Genomic DNA, 18,516 nt, shown 5'->3' on the forward strand with positions numbered 1-18,516 from the left:
AAGTCGGCCATTTGGCCCCTCGAGTCTGCTCCGCCATTTTATCATGAGCTGATCCATTCTCCCATTTAGTCCGACTCCCCCACCTTCTCACCATAACCTTTGATGCCCTGACTACTCAGATTTTGCCTCTACATTTCCTGAATTCACTTTTGAGGGAAGATGGCAAGACTGGTAGTTAACGGGAATTCTGGTTTCCTCTTGAGAAGATGAATTGTTGCAATCTATGTGGTGAAGTTACTCCATTTTATTTACAACATGTGTTTTGTTACAGGCACATTAATTATTTGAACACACCTTAAAATCCATTGTATTTAAAAATATATTCCAGATATAAGATGACGTGCGAGTACACTTGGCCGAACCACCTCATGTCAACAGACATGGAAGCAACCCAGGCAATTATAGTTCAACACGGTTTCCAGCCTGATGTTGCCTATGGAAAGACCAAGCTATTTATTCGAACACCTCAGACTTTATTTGAACTGGAGAAAGAACGGGCTGAAAAAATTCCCTACATTGTACTCTTCCTGCAAAAGGTAGGGAATCACAGTCGATTAACTCGTAATCCATTGAGGATATAGCAGAGTGTCTCTGTACTGATAGTTTTCCACAACAGCTCTTGTTTGCCCCATTTTGTTTTCTTGCTTTCTTAGTGGCAATTTAAAATCGTATCATAGACTCCCAACGAGGGGAAGCTGTCTTTCTCTACTGAGTTTTCCAAACTGCTGTGTCCATTTAAAATACTCTAGTGCTAAATTGTTAGAGATGCCAAACTTTAGATGAAATATTAAAGTGAGGCCTCTCAGGTGGATGTACATGTTATAGGTTATGATGTTTTTGTACTGAGAAGCTGATGCATTTGATTTAACAGCTACTTTCCCAACATAGCTGCAATATACAGCACTTTGGGAAATCCAGAGGTTGCAATATATACACACAAGGTTGTTCTCACTGCTATCTGCTGGTTTAAATCTGTATGACTTCGACTGTCTCAATCCAATTCCTGACTGATGTTACATTACAAGTTGGTATTGGTATTGATTTATTATTGTCACATGTATAGTGGAATAGCTTGTCTAGCATATCATTTGTTCAGATCAAATCATTACATAATTCATTGAGCTAGAATGTGGTAAAACAATAATACAGAATAAAATGTAAAATCTACCAAAAATGTGGAGTGCTGGTAAATGACAGACTGGAAGATCATAACGAGTTAGATTGTGGGGCCAGTAGTGCATCTAATCGTACAAGATGGCCATTGAAGAATCTGATTATAGTGGGACGGGAGCTGTCCTACAGCATGGTGGCCCATGCTTTCAGGCTTTTGAATGTGCTGCTCGATGGGAGAGGGAGAAAAGAGAGTGTCCGGGGTCAGTGGGGTCTCTGATTATGCTGGCTGCTTTACTGAGAGAGCGGGAGGTATAGAAGGAAGGCTGGTTCCTGTAATGTGAGGCGCTGCATCCACAGCTCTCTGAAGTTTCTTGCGGTCATGTGCAGGGCAGCATACAGACAGAATGCTTTATACAGTGCATCAATAAAAATTGTTCAGAGTCAATGAGGACATGCCAAATTTCTTTACCCTCCTGAGGAAGTAGAGATGTGTGTGAGCTTTCTAGGCTGTGATCTCAATGTCAATGTACCACGACATGCTGTTGGTGATGTTCACACCAAGGAACTTGAAGCTATCAACCTCAACACCATTGATATAGATGTGCACCACCCCCTTTCTTGAAGTCAATGACCAGCTCTTCTGTTTTGTTGACATTGAGGAAGAGGTTATTGTTATGATGCCAAGTCGGTACGCTCTCCAACCCCTCCCTGTACTCCCACTCATCAGTATTTGAGGTGTGGTCATGGTATCACCTGCAAACTGGTAGATGGAGATAGTGCAGAATCTGGCCATGCAGTGATGAGTATACGGGGAATAGTGTAATGGGCTGAAGGCACATCCTTGTGGAGCGCTAGTGTTCATAATAACCATGGCCATAATTCATCATTGATTGACAGATATACTGTACCAATGACTGCTGGTGTTAGAATAGAGGAGAAGGTACCTTGATATAGCATGGTGTCTTCTTCTGAGGTCGGATATGATGCTTAGTGGCTTTGCTGTATGTGACTTTACCCAGTAGCACTGCATGCTGAAATTATACATCTGAAGCTGGATGAATTCACATTCCAAACACCAACAACCATCACAATTGTTTCTCTTTATTGAAGAAAAAGGAATTTATGATGTAATTTGTTTGAAACTCCAAAAAAATTGACAAAGCTAATATTTCTTGTCATGAGGGTAAAAAGAATTTGCATTTATAAAGCATTATTCAGAATCAGAGAAAGCCCCAGAGCACTCTGTTGCCAATCACGTACTCCTTGAAGTGGTAAAATAATTACCAGGATACTTGAGTATAAAGCTCTTCATTGACTAGAAACATGAGATCTTTAACATCCACATGGCTGCAGATGGGGCTCATTTTAGAGTCTCATCTGTAAGTACCGCAAGAGTGTCAGATCTAAAGCAAGGGAAACAAGCTTTCCCTTTACAACACAGCAATTGATGGGATATTCAAATCTACCCAATTTTATGTTTATAACAATAATAACTGTCTATTAACAGTATTAATGTTTAAATATTCTGCATCTTAATTTACCCCTTAAAAGCTTTCATTTTTAGCTTGTCTTTAGAAGAATGATATGTTGTTTAAATAGTCTGCATTTCAATCTGCTCCTTAAAAGCCTTCATTTTTAGCTTATGTCTTTTAGAAGAATGATATGTTTTGTGGCTACCAGTGATTAATAGAGAGAAGAATGTGGATCCACAAACCAGTTATTCATTGTCAGATCTCTACAAATCACATGAAGGTGTCTGGCCTACTTTGATGACCTTGGCCTTTTCATGCCGGGTTTGATAAATGTGTGGTTCTTTTATACAGCTGCAATTTATCTGGCCCTGGGGGAGAACTTTAAATTGATAGACTCTTCCCATTTTAGAAACTGTACCAACAAAACAGGGGTAGCAAATGAGGAAACATAATTGGAGATATAAATATACAAATAGACATGCAGAGGCAGGCAAATTTTCAGGCTCAACTATATTGGCATCTGTACACAACAACATAAGTTACATAAGCATTCACATGTACTGAAACATCCATGCAGAAAACAAAACAAAAACAGAGAAATATGCATGTATACACAGGTACACAAGTATTCAGATGAATTTACCTGAGAACAATAGCACACACATAGAAAGATTGGCACACATGAATACAAGCTGATATACAGGCTTACAAGTGCCCAGTCACACACATTGATGGACACATGCATTCAGACGCATACAAAGGAATGCACGCAAGCACACAAATGTAAGGAAGTATGTGGAGAAAAACCTATAAAGTCATACCTATACCTACACTTACATGCACATTTCTAAATGTGGTTTCATGCAGTGCAGCAGATACATTGATCCTGGAGCAAATCTCTCAGAAGATGCTGTTCTAGTTTTTTGCCAAGACATTTTTTAAACTTAAACTAAAGCATGCAATTTACATTAACAAACATTTCAGAAATTGTAGTCTGTGTAGTGAGCTCACACAGTGTCTATTTAATACCGTCAGCTCTGCCAAGTTCATTGCAGCAAGAATGCCATGGCAAAACGACATAATTAAAAGCACGTTGAAGTGTTTGTATTTTACTTTAGTTCCCATTTCACCTCCAAGGCACGAAAAAGCTTTTATTTCCTCTGTGTGCTTAATATAAGCAGATTAATGACCATGATAAAGTAGTGCAGACTGGCGGTGATATGAAGGTGCAGACCTGCAAAGGAAAAATAGGGCACAGCAACTGAACGGCAACAAAAGGAGACAGCTCTGTTGCTTTAATAAATGGAAGCTGCAGCTGTTCACAGCAATTTACTAATTTCTAATTAATTATTCATAGAAAAATTCTTATCAAGTAACTGAAGCTGCATCACGAATTCCACAGAGAATTCAGAGACCAGTCTTAGCAGTGAGCAGTTCCTTCCCCCAGATTTGCAGGGCTGCCTTCCGCTCAATATTTTCTTATGTGAATATCTATTTGCTCCAACTGAATCCCCTGTACAATTTGTTGTTATCAAATTAACTAGATTTAAATTACTCAGTTAAAATAATTGGGTCACGTCCACAATAAAAACACAAGCACTAATCAGAAGTACCTCTTATAGTAGCGAGGGAAATCGCTTGGGAGTTTACACATGGAGGTGTGAGGTAGATCTTGATTTTGTGCCAGAGTATGAAGTCGATGCTAGGGATTTATCCGCCTGTATTACGGCTCTCCCCAATTTTATTTCCTTTACGTTTAATATGTAAATCTCCCTCTACAGTATATCAGAAAACATTCCTCAAGCAGTTGCAGGAAGGCTTGAATACAGGCTAAAATAAAGGTTCTGTAACAATCTCAAGTGTGGTGTAATGTGAATCAGTTGCATTGTAGAGTGCTGATTACACTGTTCGACCAGCATGTTCCAAGACAAATATAATATCAGGCTATGTGTCGACTAAAGCCCTCTTTGCAGTGCCCAAACCAAGGCCACCTGGTATTCTTTACCTGCAACCTCATCAGTAGTCCTGTTACACATTGTGTTTGTATCTCCTTCCTTCCCCACTAGTTTGAAGAAATATTGCTGGCTGCTGAATGAATCCCCCATGGAATTCATTCTGGGCTTCTGCTACTTGATTAAGAACTTCACTATGAATTATAGATGAAAAATTGATGAATTACCATAAACATCTGCGTACAGTTTCTGAAACAACATAGCAGGTTGATGCTCTGTGGAATGAGCAGTCGTGCTCTGATAATTACTGATGAAGTGTTAATGTTGGGGATTCATGCTAATTGAATCCGAGAAACACTGTACACAAAGGGGAGACGGTGGAAAGTTGCACTCCATTGATCAGGTTTGGATTGGAACCCTGACCCCCTCATAGGACAAGCCAATATCTGCTCAGTTCTTCAGTGAGATTTGATTTAGTAGTAATGTACAAGGAAATGCTAAGAATTCTCCCCATCTGCTTTACCAATTTACACTGGCAGATTTGGAGAGGGACCCTTGCTAGGAAGCGTTGCCGAGGCATGAAAGCTGTCTACACAATCATGAGTCGTTACAAGACGTACAAAGTTAAGGCCTATCTCTTGGAGGTAATAACACGCTTCCAGAATGTAAGGGGCATGAATGACTATGGAAAAAGTGTGATCTGGCCAAAGCCTCCAACAGTCTTAATCAAATTTGAAGAGAACATGAAGCACCTTTTCAGAAGGTAAAACATATTTTTGTAAAGACTTTTGCTAACTATTCTGTGCAATAACGGATTCAGAGCAAAAATGATCATTACTTCCTCTTGATCACTACCAAAGCAGGGACAGTGCAGATTAGATACAACATAAACCCCTGTTACTCCTGGTTTCAGGTTCTAACCATGACACGTGTAGGATGTGTTAGAAACAGCATAATACTCCCACTACATTCTCTTGGCAAGAATTCCGACATCATTTAAAACACAGAATTCTCTTTACATGCAGTGCAAAAGTCTTAGGCACATATACATAGCTGGAGTGCCTAACATTTTGCACAGTACTGCAGTGATTTTATGTACTGCACTGTACTGCTGCTACAAAAAGAAACAAATTTCGTGACATATGTGAGTAATGATAAACCTGATTCTGATATGGGTCACTATTGTGGACTGAGAGTGAGAAAGGGGCAGGGAGAGGGGAGACAGCAGGAAGCACCGGACAGACATTCTGTAATGATCAATAAACCAAATGTTTAGAATCAAGTGTCTCAGGGCTGGGTATGTCTGCACCCGTGCCATCCTTGTCCCTGGCTCTCCTTCCCTGCAACCTGTCCCACGCCTCTCCCGCAGCCCTCCACCCTCCCCATTCCCAACATCCGTTGCTCCCGCCAGATTTACAGACTCACTCTCCACTTCATGTTGACAAGTGCAGTACTATGCAAAGGTATTAGGCGCCCTAACTATATATATTTGCCTAAGGCTTTTGCACAGTGCTTTATCCTGAACCCATACTCACTGTGGAGAACTATCATGAGTTAAATACAGATCAACTTTTAAACACTGACTATCAATAATATCTGCTGTATAACTTACCATTATATTACAAAACACATTCACTTCATATAGTATAAATATAAAGCATTTGAGACTATAATAAGCTAATTGGTGATACGGGCTCAAAATATTGATGTCACTTTCTCTCAAATTGTAATGTTTCTGAGTGCTTTTTACAACAATGAAGTCCTTTGAGTCAGAAAGCCCTTCCACCCGTGTCCATCAAAGCAGCTTTCTTAGTTTTCTAGGTAGAAAATAATTATCTTCGGCTGTGTTATTAGGGACTCTTAAAAAGATGAGCTTCCTCTTGGCTGATGACATCTTACCCCTTCTTCTGCAGAAGTTACAGCAAAAAAAACAGAAGGAATGTAGAATGTAATCAAGATACATTCATTTTCCTGGCCATTGAAATCCTGATAAAATCAGGATTTTCTATTGATGACTACAACTGTATCACTGGTTATAACAGGTGGTTTCTTTGCAGGTGGAGGGCACGGCAGATTGTCAAGAACATCGCACCTTCTGACATGCCACAGATCAAGGTAAAAATTGCAGCAATGGACGCTTTGCTGGGGCGGAGGAAAGATTGGGGTTTGCAGAGAACGTGGGAACAGGACTACCTGTCATCTGTAAGTAATCTTTCACCTTAACTTCATCATGCCCTCTCAACTACATGGCTACTCTTCCTTTGACACATTGAACTAATCCTTTGTAATCATCTCAGTCATTCACAAGGGCACCGATGAAGCAAAACCAAAGAAAGTCAAAGTTAAAAAGAGAATTTGGCAAATGCAGACACGTGACATAATGCTTCAAGTGGAAAAGAAATCTCTCTCTCTCTTTTTCTTTCTTTCTCTCTCTCTCTCATCCTTGTATTATATACCTTCATAAGCTTTTTCATCCTTCTGATTCGAAGTCACTTCTTTGTCAGATTATTATCATGTAAAGCACTTGAGGATTTACATAGTGCATATATTATTTGTCTAAGAGTAGGATAGGTAGACTTAATTTGATGTTAAGGTTTTCAAGCATAAGGGGTAAATGATATTGAATTACAAGATGTAAGGGAGTGCTGCAAAAAGCTTGTGAGGCTGAATGGGCCTCTGATATTCTCAAACTGCCAATAATCCTTTCTAATAGAATGCCACTATGACATTGCCTGGGGGCAAGGGGAAGAACCTTACTGATTACAAATCTATTCTTCCTGCGAATACCACTTCTTCTGTTTGAGACAACACAGATGGAGCATCGTGAAGCTGACCCAAACAGCTATCCAACACAATATATCCTTGCCACGTTCTCCAAGGACACAATCTGACATTGTAAACTCTGTTCTTTCAGGCCAAGGACAACCCAGCGACCAAGTCCCAGTATGTCACCTCCAGGGATGGGCTAAAATGTAAGGAAAAGTTCAACAGCGTGCTGTTCTCTGCACATGTCCGAAAGGTAAGGAGAAAGAAGATAGGTGACCATTTAAAACCTCAATATCTCTGTCAATGTGAGTACAATGTTCATTCAGAATCCCCATCACCTACTATTTTATTTCAATGAGTAATTGTTAGAGTTAATCCCCCTGATTAAAAAGCCAAGGTAGTAAAGTCATTATTCAATTGAGTGACACCCCACCAGCTCCTGGAGGGGAAATCCAGTTATCCATTACTCACTCTTTTCCCAAGAAAATTGAATTACGTTTAACATATATTCATTTCCCTTTAAAAGTTTATTTTCGAATCTGGTTCCTCCACAACTTCAGGTTCATATTCCAGATCACAATAGCTTGTTTATATGTGAAATAGTACTCATTATCTCTTCCCTGGCTCTCTTGCTATCTTAACTGTGAATTAGACCTTTGTCTATTGATTCCACTCTCAGTTTATAGTTATAAAATTCAGTCTTCACCACCACCATCATCATTAGTATTGACAGTCAGTTTTTTCAAAGGACAAATTATGTTATGACTGGGCATGGACTAAAGACGTTATCACATAGAACCTAGAAAGTTTAAGTAAATGGGTCTGGGAAGTAGGAACTGATGTTCTTGGACTTCATTCATTTAGAATTTATCTTAAAGACCTAAAGGAGGGAGTAAGGTGTAAATTGTGGGTAACACAAAACTAGGTTGAAAGGCAACTTGTCGAGTGGATATTTGGACTCTTTAAAAGGATGCAGATTGAGTGGGTGGCCAAAGAGCTGGCAAAGAGTGGTTCATGTGGGGAAAGTCTGAGGATGTGCACTCACTCAGGAGAAATCAGACGCAGGCAAGTATCTGAACAGACGGGAAGTAGAAATTACTGAAGTACAGAGGTAGCAGTGTTCTCGTGCATGAATCACAAAATGTTAGCAGGCAGGTGCAGTATATAATTAGGAAGGCAAATAAAAAATTGGTCTTTTTTGTAAGAGGATTGGATTTTAGAAATAGAAGAGGATTGTTGCAGTTATTCAGTGTGTTAGTGAGGTCATACCCGGAACCTTCAGCATAGTTTTGGTCCCCTTATTTAAGATGCAGTGTAATGGTGTTGGAGGCAGTCCACTAGAGGGTTGTCCTATCATGAGCAGCTAAAGAAGTTCAATCTGCATTCTTTGGATTTTAGCAGAATAAGAAATGATTTTATTGAGACATGGAAGATAGTTAAGCACACGAAGAGTAGACATTGAGATGTTTCCACTAATGGGAAAACCTTGAACAAGGAGAAATAGTTACAAGATATGGCATAATAATTTAAATTTGATGTCTGTTGTGATTTTTTTTCTCATCGAATGTGGTAAATCTCCGGAATTCTCGACCCTGGAGGGCTGTGATGATCAGTCATCAATGCTATCTAAAGGGCAAATAGATAATATTTTGAAATACTCAGAGATGTGTGGAAATAGGAGAGAATAGAGGTTGAGGCCTGGGTCAGGCCAGCCATATCATATTGAATGGTGGGGAAGGTTTGACAGGCCTACTCTAGCTCCCAATTCCTTGCATTTTTTTATCTATCTTTTGTTTCAAATCTTAATCCATTCAACATTCAGAAAAATACATTTTGATCTCACAAATTGAAGCATTAGTGACCTCTATGTGAAGGGCTGGAATTCAGTTCTATGATAAAATAATTTATCAAGAGTTTTAAGAATAGGTTAATACAAAGAATAAAACAATGGATAATTATCACACTTATACTATAAAATAACCAAATTCATTACTCTATCTGTATCTGTATATTTTTGTTGATGTTTGCATTGGCATGTACATAAATGTGTGTCTTTATATCATCAGATTATATAGTTATGTTTTCATATTGCTGTTTTGGAGTGTATTTATGATTCAACGATTTTGCATGTTTGTGCAGATGTGTGTCCCTGCTTGTGGTAATTAAGTGTACATATGCCAAAAGTGCTGAAGAATAAATGTTTTCACACGGATATATACATGAACCCATTTTTGGTATATGTTCAAAATAGGTGTATATAAAATAAAATGTGTTTTAGATATATTATTTTGTATAACATTTATAATCAATATAGGACAAGCAAGGTATTTTTGACATGCCCTGAAAATGTTTCAAGAAATAGAATCTGTAATTATTTTAAGTATAAAATCAATCCATAACTGCAAGTGTTTTAAAAACTATTAAAGAAAATTGTACAATATTCAGAATTAAAAATTAGAATTGGATTTATTGTCACTGACTTAAATTGTGTTGAAATGTGTTATTTTGCAATAGCAGTACGGTGTAAAGACATGAAATTACTCTATTATAAAGGTAAATACATAGCGCAGAAATAAAAGAATAATGAGGTAGTGTTCAGGGGTTCATGGACCATTTTGAAATCTAATGGCAGAGGGAAATAAGCTATTTCTGAATTGTCTTCAGTCTCCGGTACCTTTTCCCCTGCTGGTAGTGTTAGTGCAGGTCCTGCATGGTAATGAATGCCACCTTCTTGAAGCACCATCTCTTGAGGCTGTCCTCGCTGGTGGGAAAGCTTGTACCCACGAAGGAGGTGGCTGAGTCTATAGCCCTCTGCCCCCTCCGTACCAGGCTGTGATGCAGCCAGACGTAACGTTAAGTTAGTGACTGCTCCTTTTAGAAAAATAGAATAATTATAATGGACTGAGGAGCTGTTATGTGTATGCATACAGCTATATTGTCATGTAGAGTTGGATATTAACATGTAGTTGTATCTGAATGTTAGACTTGCGTATGACTGAAAATAAAAATGTATATCTGCATGCATGTATGTGACTATTTGAATGTGAACATACAGTATACATTTAACCAAGTATTCAGTTTATTTTTGATTGGTTGTTTCTTGTAATTTTCTCTGGGAGTTAAATCAGACAAAGTTGAAAGTTCAAAGTAGATTTATTATCAAAGTTCAATTCTATTCCATGGTTGCTGTTTCTAATGGTACAGAAGATATCAAGCCCAGCCTGGTTGACGAAAGGTGTTTTATTGTCCTTTAAAGGACAGTCTTCCCACAAACACTTCCTGTGCAACCTTATGGCTGGTTAAGGGCAATATTGAGAACTGTTTATAATCTGACCATCTAAATATAATTCCTTTTGGGCTGGGATATCTTTGAAAAGTATTCTGTGCTCTATTTCCTCTATGACCTAAGCAGATATCAATCTGTGTATAGGGCTCAGTGAGATTTGAATTGTGTACAATAAATAGACACTCAGGAATAAAGTAATTGAACAAATTCTACTGAATAGTCCAATGTTAATTTGAAAGCTTTCATTAAATGAAATGAGTGTGAGTGTGTGTGTGTGTGTGTGTGCTTTTATATCTGTTAATGTTTTTTGCATAACTGCATATTTTGGTTTGGAATGCTTATTGATTCCTCAGCAAATGTAATTATTTTTTCTGTGTTGATAAGGTAAATAGGTTCAACAAATGTGAAGACCGAGCTATTCTCATTACTGACCTGCACCTGTACAAACTAGAGCCAGCCAAACGCTACAAAAATATGAAAATGCTGCCACTCAATCAAGTAAGTACCCAGCTAGGTATCAGCCCCTTTTATTTCAATAATATACTCGATTCATAAGACAATTATACATACCATATAATCTTTCTTTCCTTGTATTGGTTTTGGATTATTATTGTCACATGTACTAAGATTCCTTGAAAAGTTTGTCTTGCATGCTGTTCATAGAGATCAAATCACTACACTGCATATTGAAGTAAAACAAGGTAAAGCACTAACAATGCAGAATAAAGTTTAACAGCTACAGAGAAGGTGCAGTGCAGGTAAATAATAATGTGCAAGTTCATAATGAAGCAGATTTTTAAAAAATTTAGTCAGTTATGAGATATGGGCATTGCCAGCTCCGCCAGCATTTATTGCCCATCCCCAGTTGCCCTTGAGAAGGTGGTGATGAGCCAGCTTCTGGAACCGCTGCAGTCCCTGAGGTGACTCCCACAGTGCTGTAAGAGAGGAAATTCCATGATGTTGACCCAGTAGCAATTCTCTGGTACCATGGTGTTTACATAGCTAGACCAGTTCAGTTTCCTGTCAATGGTAACACCCAGGATGTTGATAAGTATGATAATAGGGGATTCAATGTTGGTGATGATACTGAATGTCAAGGGACGATGGTAGAGCCTCTCTTGTTGGAAATGGGCATTGCCTGGCACTTGTGTGGCTCGAATGTTACTTGTCACTTGTCAGCCCAAGCCTAGATATTGTCCAGGTCCTGTTGCATTTGGGAATGAACTGTTTCTCTATCTGAGGAGTCATAAATGGTACTGTGTAATCATCTGCGAACATCCCTACTTCTGACCTTATGATGGAAGGAAGGTCTTTGATGGAGCGGCTGAAGATGGTTGGTCCTAGGACACTTCCCTGAGGAACTCCTGCAGTGATGTCCTGAGGATGAGATGATTGGCATCCAACCACCACAACCATCCTCCTTTGTGTCAGGTATGATTCCAACCATACCTGGGGATAGTAGTGTCAAGTACCCAATTAGTGTGCCATCAAACCAAAACATATTCTTCCAATGCAGCTGGTGTTGTCCCTTTAATTGAACAGATTTCATCCTTGATCGTTACCTTTTATAGATGGAATCTCACCATCAGGAATCCTTTTAAAGAGAGAGTCTAAATGACTGGAGCTGACGATGCTTGTAACTACATTTTGGATGTATTTGCATCTTCCCTTTAGGCTCGATCCTGAAAGGTCAGAGGTAGTATTTTAAAGCTACAAGGTTGTCTAAACTCTGCCTGATGCGATTTCTAGGCAATCTGTAAGTCGACAAATAAGGTGCTACCAGTAAACAGATTGAAGTCCAGTGTGAGTTTTAAATTCAGGTACAAAGAAGAACTCCAAGCTTTCTCTCAGCTGAAAGTGTTTTTGTCTTTGAATCAGAAAACTGTGTTTATATTCTCTTCTGCACCCTTGTATAATTTGTGAGCAGTCGTTCCAGGGTAGCACCAAGAGGGTGCAGAAGTATCACCTTTTGGGGTAGATATTAACATAAAATCCAATCTTCTCTGTTAGAAGGATATACAAGACACCATGGTAGTGTTTTGAAGAAAAGTGGCAGAGATACCCAAGAAAAGATTTTTTTCCTGTATTAACCTAAATAGATTATCTGATTATTCTCACTTGAGTGCTTGTAGCAGGATGTTGCGTGTTAATTGGCTGCAGTATCATATTACTACATTATCCCAGCGACTCACTTCAAAAGAAATTAATTAGCTGAAGATCACTTTGGAATGTCCTGGGATCATGAAAACTGCCATTTTGATGGAATTTTCCTCATTTACCCAAATAAGGGAACTATGTGAAGTCTAGCCTAAGATTCTTAAAGGAGCCAATGCTGCATTCAAGTTGCAAACCTTTGTGGCTTACAGTCATTGTAGTGCAGGCTTTTGATTCAAGAGAAATAAAAATTATAGACGCCCCTGTATTATAAAACCGAGTAAATTTCAAGAAGTACTGTACTGCTTTGGGTGTAATGACTATTACATCATGGGAAATGCTGCAGAAGCACAAGTTACTTCTCTAAAATAACAAAGACATTTTAACTGAGTAAATCATGACATCTTGTGAGGATCTCAGAACAAGGGGGCATATTAAACTTGGAACTAGGCCAACGTAGAGTGCAACCCAGAGGCACTTGTGGAAACTAAGCATAACAGAAACTGAGAGTCAGCTTGTGGATTCTGGACACTTAGATTTATCAACTTTTTTTTTATTAGTTAAGGACAACAAACTAAATGAAACAACACTGCGTGAAAGCAGTTGATGGATGGGTCAAGCATGAGCCAGATGAGGCAGGGAACAGAGTCAACGGGCTGAATGGTTTACAGCTTGCATTTCTAGTTGAAATTTCTGTATGGTTCTCGGATTCATAATGATAGAACACACTATTGACTGATACACCAGCAGCTGATGTTTTAAAAATCACTGAATTATTCAGGTAATGCTAACAACTGTGGCACACTGTGAGGATGCAGAATCTGTATCAGTTGAATTCATGGTCTCCCAATGAATTAAGAGGTTAATTTTCACTGAAATGCTTTTACTTTTGACAACATTGTCACTGAAGACATGCGTTGCACAATCTAAATGAAGCTCTTGCACCTCCACTTGATCTTTTAGGTTACTGGACTCAGCATCACTGATGGCAGGGATCAATTGATCATCTTCCACACAAAGACAAATGATGACCTGGTTGTTTGCCTGCAGGGGGAATTGAATAGGATTGGAGAAGTTGTTGGGGTCCTGGCAAATCACTTTAACAAGTAAGTGATGCATGTAGCACTCTATTGTGATGGAAATACAAAACAGGTATGCCATTATGCGGCTGTTGGCTGACCATGGAAATACAGGCATATAATGTGTAGATATCGCATGTGTTCAGAAACAGGTTTAATATCAAGGGCATATGTCATAAAATTTATAGTTTTGCGACAACCATTTTTTTGGTTTCCAGAGCACTAATCCTCCTGGACCATGACTGAGATTTGATTGATAAACTAAATTTCCGATGATAATATCCAACTGTCTGTTGCATGAGTTTGGTGTCAGGGTTTTAACCACCTTTCGTTTCCTAGCAGTTGGCCATCAAACATGTAAAGGTCCTGAAAAAAAAGTGATGTTTCTGCAGTGTAAAACTACTTGGAGGTCAGTGTTAATTGGCATCAAATATAGAACACAGAACATAGAACAGTACAACAAAGTACAGGCCTTTCGACACACTTGTTGTGCCAACATTTTAACCTACTCTAACATCAATCTAACCCTTCCCTCCTACAAAGCCCTCCATTTTTCTTTTTTCCATCCAGGTGCCTGAGAGTCTCTTAAATATAGAACGTAGAAAATTAATTTGACAAAATCAGCAAACACTAAAATATCTTCTAGTAAGTGCAATGGCCACCATTAGTACAAAAAGCAATCATCCTCAGTTTTGCCAAATTGTAAACTGGGCTTGGCTTGAAACTGCTGATCTACGGAGAGTAGCGTTGTGTGAGGCTGCAGTCAGTATGGAAGAGCTGGGGATAGTGGTTGGGTTTCTGCAATAGTAGTGACTTGAGATGGTTTAAGACAGTACTGGGTAGGATAGTGCGGCAGGATATGAATACCAGAAGAAACAAATGTGCATCTTTACCAAGCTATGGGTGGTTTAAAACATAGAACATAATCTCTTAAATGTTCCTAATGAACTTGTCTCTACTACTGCCCTGGCACTGTGTTCCACACACCCACAGCTCCCTGTGCAAAGTACTTACTTCTGATCTCCCCACTATACTTTCCTCCAATCGCCTTAAAATTATGCCATCCTATAGTAGCCATTTTGTCGTGTGAAAATGTCTCTTACTGTTTATGCCCCTTATCATCTTATACAACTCTATCAAGTCACCTCTCATCCTCCTTCCCTCTAAAGCAAGGGTTCCCAACCTAGGGTCCACAGACCCCTTGCTTAATGAGGTATTGGTCCATGGCATAAAAACAGTTGTGAGCCCCTGCTCAAAAGAGAAGAGCCCTAGCTTATTCAACCTATCCTCATAAGACATGGTCTCACATCCAGGCAGCATATTGGTAGATCTCTGCATCCTCTTTAAAGCTTCCATATCCTTCCTATAATGAGCACAATATACCAAGTGTTTTATAGTGCTGCAATATTACCTCGCAGCTTCTGAATTAAATCCCTTGACTAATGAAGACCATACTCTTCTTAACCACTCCATCAAGTTGTGTGGCAATTTTGAGGGATCTAGGGACGTGGATCCCAAGGTACCTGTTCCTCCTCTCTGCTAAGAATCCTGCCATTAACTTTGTACTCTATCTTGAAATTCAACTTTCCAAAGTGAATCACTTCACACTTTTCCACGTTGAATTCCACCTGCCACTTCTCAGCGTCACCTGCAAATTTAGCAACCCACCCTTCCACTTTATCATCCAAATCCTTTATAAAGGTCACAAAGAGCAGGGGTCCCAGAGCAGATCCGTTGAACACCACTAGTCACAGACATCCGGATGGAATACGCTCTATCTGCTGCTACCCTCTGGTTTCTGTGGACAAGCCAATTCTGAATGCACACAGTCAAATTTCCCTAGATCCTATGCCTTCTGACTTTCTGTATGAGGTTACACATCCACCATTCTACCTTCATCAATTTGTTTTGTCACATCTTCAAAAAAGGAATGAAATGGAAGAACCAGGGGATTGGAGAGCACTGTGAAGAGAGGAGTGCAAAAAGTGATGCAGCCCTGCAAATTTCAACAAAACTTTCAATATAATTCAGCAGCTTTAAAAATCTTTTTGTAAAGAAGACTGGCAGCAATTTCGGTGGAGATTTCTGGTGAACGCAGCAGGCCAGGCAGCATCTATAGGAGAGGTGCAGTCTACACTTCGGGCTGAGACCCTTCGTCAGGACTCACGAAGGTCTTGGGTCTCAGTCCAAAACATCAACTGCACCTCTTCCTATAGATGCTGCCTGGCCTGCTGCGTTCACCAGCATTTTTTGTGTGTGTTGCTTGAATTTCCAGCATCTGCAGATTTCCTCGTGTTTGGGTGGAGATTTCACTTGTGTAAGGAATGTTCCACGATAACAGGCTCATCAATAAATAATAAAGTACCTAAAATAGAAAGATACATGCTGCAGATCAGAATATGTTGCTTCTCTATGCCTGGGCTGGAAGAGAACAACATCAAGGGCTATACTGATGGATGATCTGCATTTATCCCAGGTCTGAGAATATCCAATGGGGCAAGCTAGAGCAAATCTTGTGTGGAATTCATGCAGCAGCTGATCTGAAGCTCTTTATTTCTAGCACCAGATGCAGAATGCAGAGAGAATGTTCTGTTCCCTGTTACTGACAACTTTTAAAAGGACAAAATTAGCTTTCACTAACACCCTGTTGACACCAATTACTTGATGCTTTATCTGCTTGGGAGGTTCCTATAATAAGATGACAGTTTCCTGCTATTTGTTCTAATCTCACAAACAAAGCCTGGAAGTAGGTTTAATGACTGACTGAATAAAGTCATCAAGAACACAACACTCTTTAAAGTACATCATCTCTGTCTCCATGGTAAAAGCTGTGGCATTTTTCTAGTGTTCTCACACTACATTAATGTTCTGTTTGTCGGGATGGGGGTAGGTGGTGAAATTAGCTCCATTGGCTTTCATTTTCGATCATTTCTCTTTACTGTCTTTCTCCAATGAGAATCTGTATCCTTATGAAATACCTCTTGCTTTTGTGGTGTGGTGTTGACCACAGCTGACCCTGGTCAGTTCGGATTAGCAACATCATCGCCACAATCACCTTAGCACAGATGCACCACAAGGCTGTGTGCTTAGCCCCCTGCTCTACTCACTTTATACCTATGACTGTGAGGCTAAGTACCCCCCTAATGCCTGCCCTGGCGTTCGAGGTGTGCCTACCCTGAAGAAGGTTAAGACTTCTCTTCCGGAATTCAGTGAGACCCTCTCTCACTGCTGTGATCTCTGCTGCCCACCGACTCTTCGACCAGGTCCTCACCCAGACTTGCTACCATACCACATGGCTTCCAGCTCCGTTTTCAGGCCTCCCAGTTCGGACCCACCGAGGATCCCAGGTACCTGTGTTCGATTGACTGCTTCTTCAGTCACTTTGCCTTCCAATTTCTATATGCCACAGGTCCGGACCTCACTCTCCTCTGTCTGCCATGGACCTCTCCGACATTTCATCCTCTGCTGGATCAACACCTTCATCCACAAGTTCTTCACCTTCCTCATGTCCAGAAAGGATTGGAAGATCGCCTCCAACTCTAGTTCCAATGCCCTGAATGCCTTCAGATCACAAATATTCAGCCTCTAGCTCTGGCTCCAACCTGGACTTCAGCCACCTCCTCTGTCCACATACCTGGACTCCTTTCTACCCCCCTTGGTCCAGGCCCTCTCCACCTACACCTGCAAAAATTCTCATACTCTGCATCTCCTCAGTAACTTCCAATTCCCTGGCCCTGACAGCCTCATTTTCACCATGGATGTCCTGTCCCTATACAGTTCTACCCCCATCAAGAAGGCCGTAAAGCTCTCTTGTTTCTTTCTGGACACAAGACCCAGCCAGTTCCCCTCCATCACCACCCTCCTCCATCTGGAAGAACTGGTCCTCACCATCAACAATTTCTCCTTCAGCTCCTCCCTCTTTCTCTAAACTCAAGGGTATCCGTGGACACCCACATGGGCGCCAGCTACTGTATGCCAACCTTTTCATTGGACATGTGGAATAGTCCGTATTCCAAACCTTCCCTAGTAATGCTGCCCAACTCTTCCTGCACTACATTGACAAATGTGTTGGTGCTGCTTCATGTACCCACGAGGTATTTGCTCCATGCTTGACAATTTCATCAATTTTGCCTCCAACTTCCACCCTGCCCTTAAATTCACTGGGTCCATTTCTGACACCTCTCTCCCCTTTCTTGATTTCTCGGACTTCACCTCTAGAGTTTCCTTTCTTCCACTATTGATGCTGCCCTCATCTATATCTCCTCCATTTCCCGATGTACACACTCACCCCATCTTCCTACTGCCTTACAGGGATAGAGTTCCTCTTGTCCTCTCCTACTGCCCTATGAGCCTCTGCATTCAGCAGATCATTCTCTCCAACTTCCACCATCTTCAACAGTATTCCACCATCCAACATATCTTAATATTGCCCCAACTCTCCGTTTTCCGCAGGGACCATTCACGCCACGATTCCCTTGCCCTTCTGTCCCTTCGCACTACTGGCACATATTCCCGCAAGTGACAGAAATGCTATACCTTTCCCTCACTTCCATTCAGGATCACAAACAGTCCTTCCAGGTGAGACAACACTTCATCCGGGAATCTGTTGAAACATAGAAACATAGAAAATAGGTGCAGGAGTAGGCCATTCGGCCCTTCGAGCCTGCACCGCCATTTATTATGATCATGGCTGA

At 40.3% G+C, this 18,516-nt stretch overlaps 1 protein-coding gene across 2 annotated transcripts in view; it reads left to right on the forward strand.

Annotated features, from left to right (window-relative positions):
- LOC134351244 (unconventional myosin-Id-like) overlaps positions 1–18,516 on the forward strand; it is a 135,583-nt gene that overhangs the window by 75,569 nt on the left and 41,498 nt on the right. The window contains exons 16-21 of one of the 2 annotated variants that reach the window (XM_063057340.1): positions 329–536; positions 5,077–5,300; positions 6,595–6,739; positions 7,452–7,556; positions 10,974–11,087; positions 13,707–13,849. In XM_063057340.1, coding sequence (XP_062913410.1) covers positions 329–536; positions 5,077–5,300; positions 6,595–6,739; positions 7,452–7,556; positions 10,974–11,087; positions 13,707–13,849 — 939 coding nt within the window. Of the gene's footprint in view, positions 1–328; positions 537–5,076; positions 5,301–6,594; positions 6,740–7,451; positions 7,557–10,973; positions 11,088–13,706; positions 13,850–18,516 lie in introns of those variants that run through there. The other variant, XR_010019105.1, reaches the window with a different exon arrangement.

The sequence above is a fragment of the Mobula hypostoma genome, chromosome 1, assembly GCF_963921235.1.
Source record: "Mobula hypostoma chromosome 1, sMobHyp1.1, whole genome shotgun sequence".
Lineage (NCBI taxonomy): Eukaryota > Metazoa > Chordata > Chondrichthyes > Myliobatiformes > Myliobatidae > Mobula > Mobula hypostoma.